The sequence below is a fragment of the Haplochromis burtoni genome, unplaced genomic scaffold, assembly GCF_018398535.1.
Source record: "Haplochromis burtoni strain Fernald_Lab_line unplaced genomic scaffold, NCSU_Asbu1 Contig_3728, whole genome shotgun sequence".
NCBI lineage: Eukaryota > Metazoa > Chordata > Actinopteri > Cichliformes > Cichlidae > Haplochromis > Haplochromis burtoni.
In genome coordinates this window covers 1,451-4,557 of record NW_024586089.1, presented here as the reverse complement: position 1 = coordinate 4,557, position 3,107 = coordinate 1,451, and the positions used below count along the sequence as shown (strand labels likewise).

At 51.8% G+C, this 3,107-nt stretch overlaps 1 protein-coding gene across 1 annotated transcript; it reads right to left on the bottom strand.

The window, feature by feature from the left end:
• Positions 1 to 249: 249 nt before the first annotated feature.
• Positions 250 to 2,874, bottom strand: LOC102294870 (the record flags this gene model as incomplete). The annotated part of the gene is given in 4 exon segments (XM_005953401.3): positions 250 to 1,486; positions 2,009 to 2,055; positions 2,298 to 2,355; positions 2,784 to 2,874. Coding segments are annotated over 4 exon segments (732 nt in total), but the record flags the coding sequence as incomplete, so codon positions are not given.
• Positions 2,875 to 3,107: the final 233 nt, after the last annotated feature.

The window sequence follows — 3,107 nt, the reverse complement described above, 5'->3', positions numbered from 1 at the left end:
CGTCTCGTGTAAACAAAACAGTTTGTCTGTATTCCAGGTGTGGCACAACAACAGCCTGAGACATGGGGTGGGGCAGAAAAGGAAAGCTTGACAGCCACAGGCACAACAGGACACACCAGCTTGTCCCGATTCTGAGGGAACGTCGGCTAACGTGGGAACGTCGGCCCACTTTAAAGATGGACGTGGTTTCCTGCAACGCTCCTCAGCATCTACAGACTTCAGAGAAGACTGACAGAAACGAGCCGTTCACTTTTCTGTTTATTGATCTTTGAAACATCACATAAGTACACATTTGTTTGGACTTTGTGTCCTCCAATCAGACACTGTCTGGAAACAGGAAGCAGTGAATCACGCTGAAAGAGTCGGAGGGTTTGCTGCCATCAGGTGGCCACACTGAGGAACTACAGCTGCACATTCAAATCAAACTTTATACACAATTACACAAAAACATCACAGTCATCATAAAAGCATCTGTCAGAGCGTGCAACCACTGTCATCAGAGCGTCACAGCCAGAGCAACGACCCGCCTCCACAATTACACACACAACAGGAAGTGTGTCGCACACACAGGCACAACAGGAAGTGTGTCGCACACACAGTCAGACATTCGTGTTTATAACATTTACAACATGCACAAAGTTTAAAAACACGTTCACGCTGCAGGCATGTGACTTTTGGAAGAAGGTGGAGCCAAACCAGCCCGGTCAGGTTCCAGTTAAAGTCTTTAACCAGTGAACAGCACCACCCTTAGGCAGGGAGGAGCACAGCGGGAACATCACTGATGCCTGGGTCAGAACTACAGCCAAACCTTTGACCCCGAGTGCAGCACATGCAGGATAAAGGAAAGAAATGTCACAACTCGAAGAGAAGCGAGAGAAAGCTCCCTCTACCATTACTCTGAAAACACATCCACCCTAGCCCACCCCACGAGTGGACGCTCTCCATGCCACTCAGCACAGACACAATGAGGACTCAGTGAAGACTCTGAACCCGGCATACACAGGCTCAGTGAATTTGGTCTTGAAGGTGTGGAGGTGGGTCAGAGTGTCAGAGGAGACCTTGAGGAAGGACAGAGTGCCAGCATGACAGTCCACGTACACTGCTGCCCTACTAGAGTCGGACAGGGAGGATGAGGAGTAGGAGCGCGAGGAGAGCGCCGTTTCTTTGCCGTCGTGCCAGACGGCGTATGTATCGGAGCAGTACAGACTCCACGACTGGTTGTTCCACCCGAACAGGGTCTCGTTGCTGTCTCCTTTCCTTCTGATCCCTCTGTAACTCACCGCTATGTAAACCTCGCCGGTCCACTCCACCTCCCAGTACCCGCGACCCACCAGCCCATCTCTGCACAGCAGCTGAGCCCGGTCGAATCTGTCGGGATGATCGGGATACCGCTGAGGCTCCGACAGATACTCCACTTTCCTGGTATGGTGGGACAGTTTGAGTTTCCTGTTCACCGTGTTCATGTCGATGGTGAGCTGACAGCAATCTGATGAGAGAACAAACACAATCCAGCTACAGTCAGTCATCCAGGCCTCGGCGGTCTCAGGAGCCGAACCAAGACCACCGGACTTCTCCGAGTTTGTCCAGACATTTCATCCGAGAGGCTGCTTCAGTTCTAAAGCCAGAAGGTGGACTACACTGACCTGGACCACTGCTCCAAAAGGTCAAAGGCCACTCCCTGAGGATGCCAGTGTTCACATTTCATCACATCTGTGTCCACTTTGGACAGAGGGCGTGGCTTACGACACAGGCTGTGCACGACCTACAGTCCAGCCTGAGGTCAGGTGATCTCAGTATGGCAGGGTCACATTGCTTCACCTTAGCTCATGAGATGAGTCACCATTGAGGGACACTCCCACCGGCGTTTAAATACTGTTTGGTCCAAGAACTGAAGCAGCTCCTCGGATGAGGCGTCTTCAAGAAACTTAAAGAAGTCCCGTCTGTCCAAGCTCGGCAGAATGAGTGATGGGACCGTGCGCTGTTTGAATCACATTAAAAACACACTTACACTTCTTCAGCTCTGACCTCACCCATCGGACTCCAGCAGGCTCCGCCCTGAAAGCAGGAGGGGGTCAGCATGCACACTTGGACATCACATGGCTGTCATACTGTTATAGGCAGGCGTGATGGAGCGGGGCTCTCTGTGCTAGCTAGACTGATTCTTGGGTTTCCTACAGTGACAGGCTGTTCCTTCAACATGCAGAGATCTACAGCCATGGAGGGGAATGTGAGGCTTAAAATAAAGAAGCAGAGAGGAGAGGCTTCCCGCTCTCCTCTTTCAGTCCTCCTCCTCCTACCTGAGAGCGTCCGGTCTCCCGCGTGGATCCTCAGGTCGTGTAGGCACCTGCACGTTTCCTGTAAGTACATCTGGGGTCAAAATGATAGATTTACACTTTTCACAGCACCTCAGAAAAAAATTCAATTCAATTCAATTTTATTTATATAGCGCCAAATCACAACAAAAGTCGCTTCATAGATACAAAGAAAAACCCAACAATCATATGACCCCCTATGAGCAGCACTTTGGCGACAGAGGGAAAGAAAAACTCCCTTTTAACAGGAAGAAACCTCCAGCAGAACCAGGCTCAGGGAGGGGCGGGGCCATCTGCTGCGATTGGTTGGGGTGAGAGAAGAAACAAACACGAGAAGGAACTCTGTGTCTGTTCTCATGCAGCACATCACAGACTGAAATCAGTCCGAGCGCTGAAGCTGCATTTATATGAACACAGGTTTATAATCCAGGTGTCACAGTCTCACACACAACCTCGTGTTTCTGCACTCACCTGGAAGCAGGTAGAAGGGCTTCGTCAGGGTGTGTAATTGCACGCTCGGCATCAGCTGCTGCATGCCTGGCACACGGAAGCACTGCATGACCTGTGGGTCAGAAATATCACACTGTGACCACGCATCAGCTCCACGAACAGGAGGACCAGAACATGTCTCTGAGCCAGCACCATGACATCACAGGCCCAGGGAGGACGAGGGAGGACGAGGGAGGGAGATCCAAGGAGGCCCAGGGAGGACGAGGGAGGATGAGGGAGGACGAGGGAGGGAGATCCAAGGAGGCCCAGGGAGGACGAGGGAGGGAGAACGAGGGAGGACGAGGG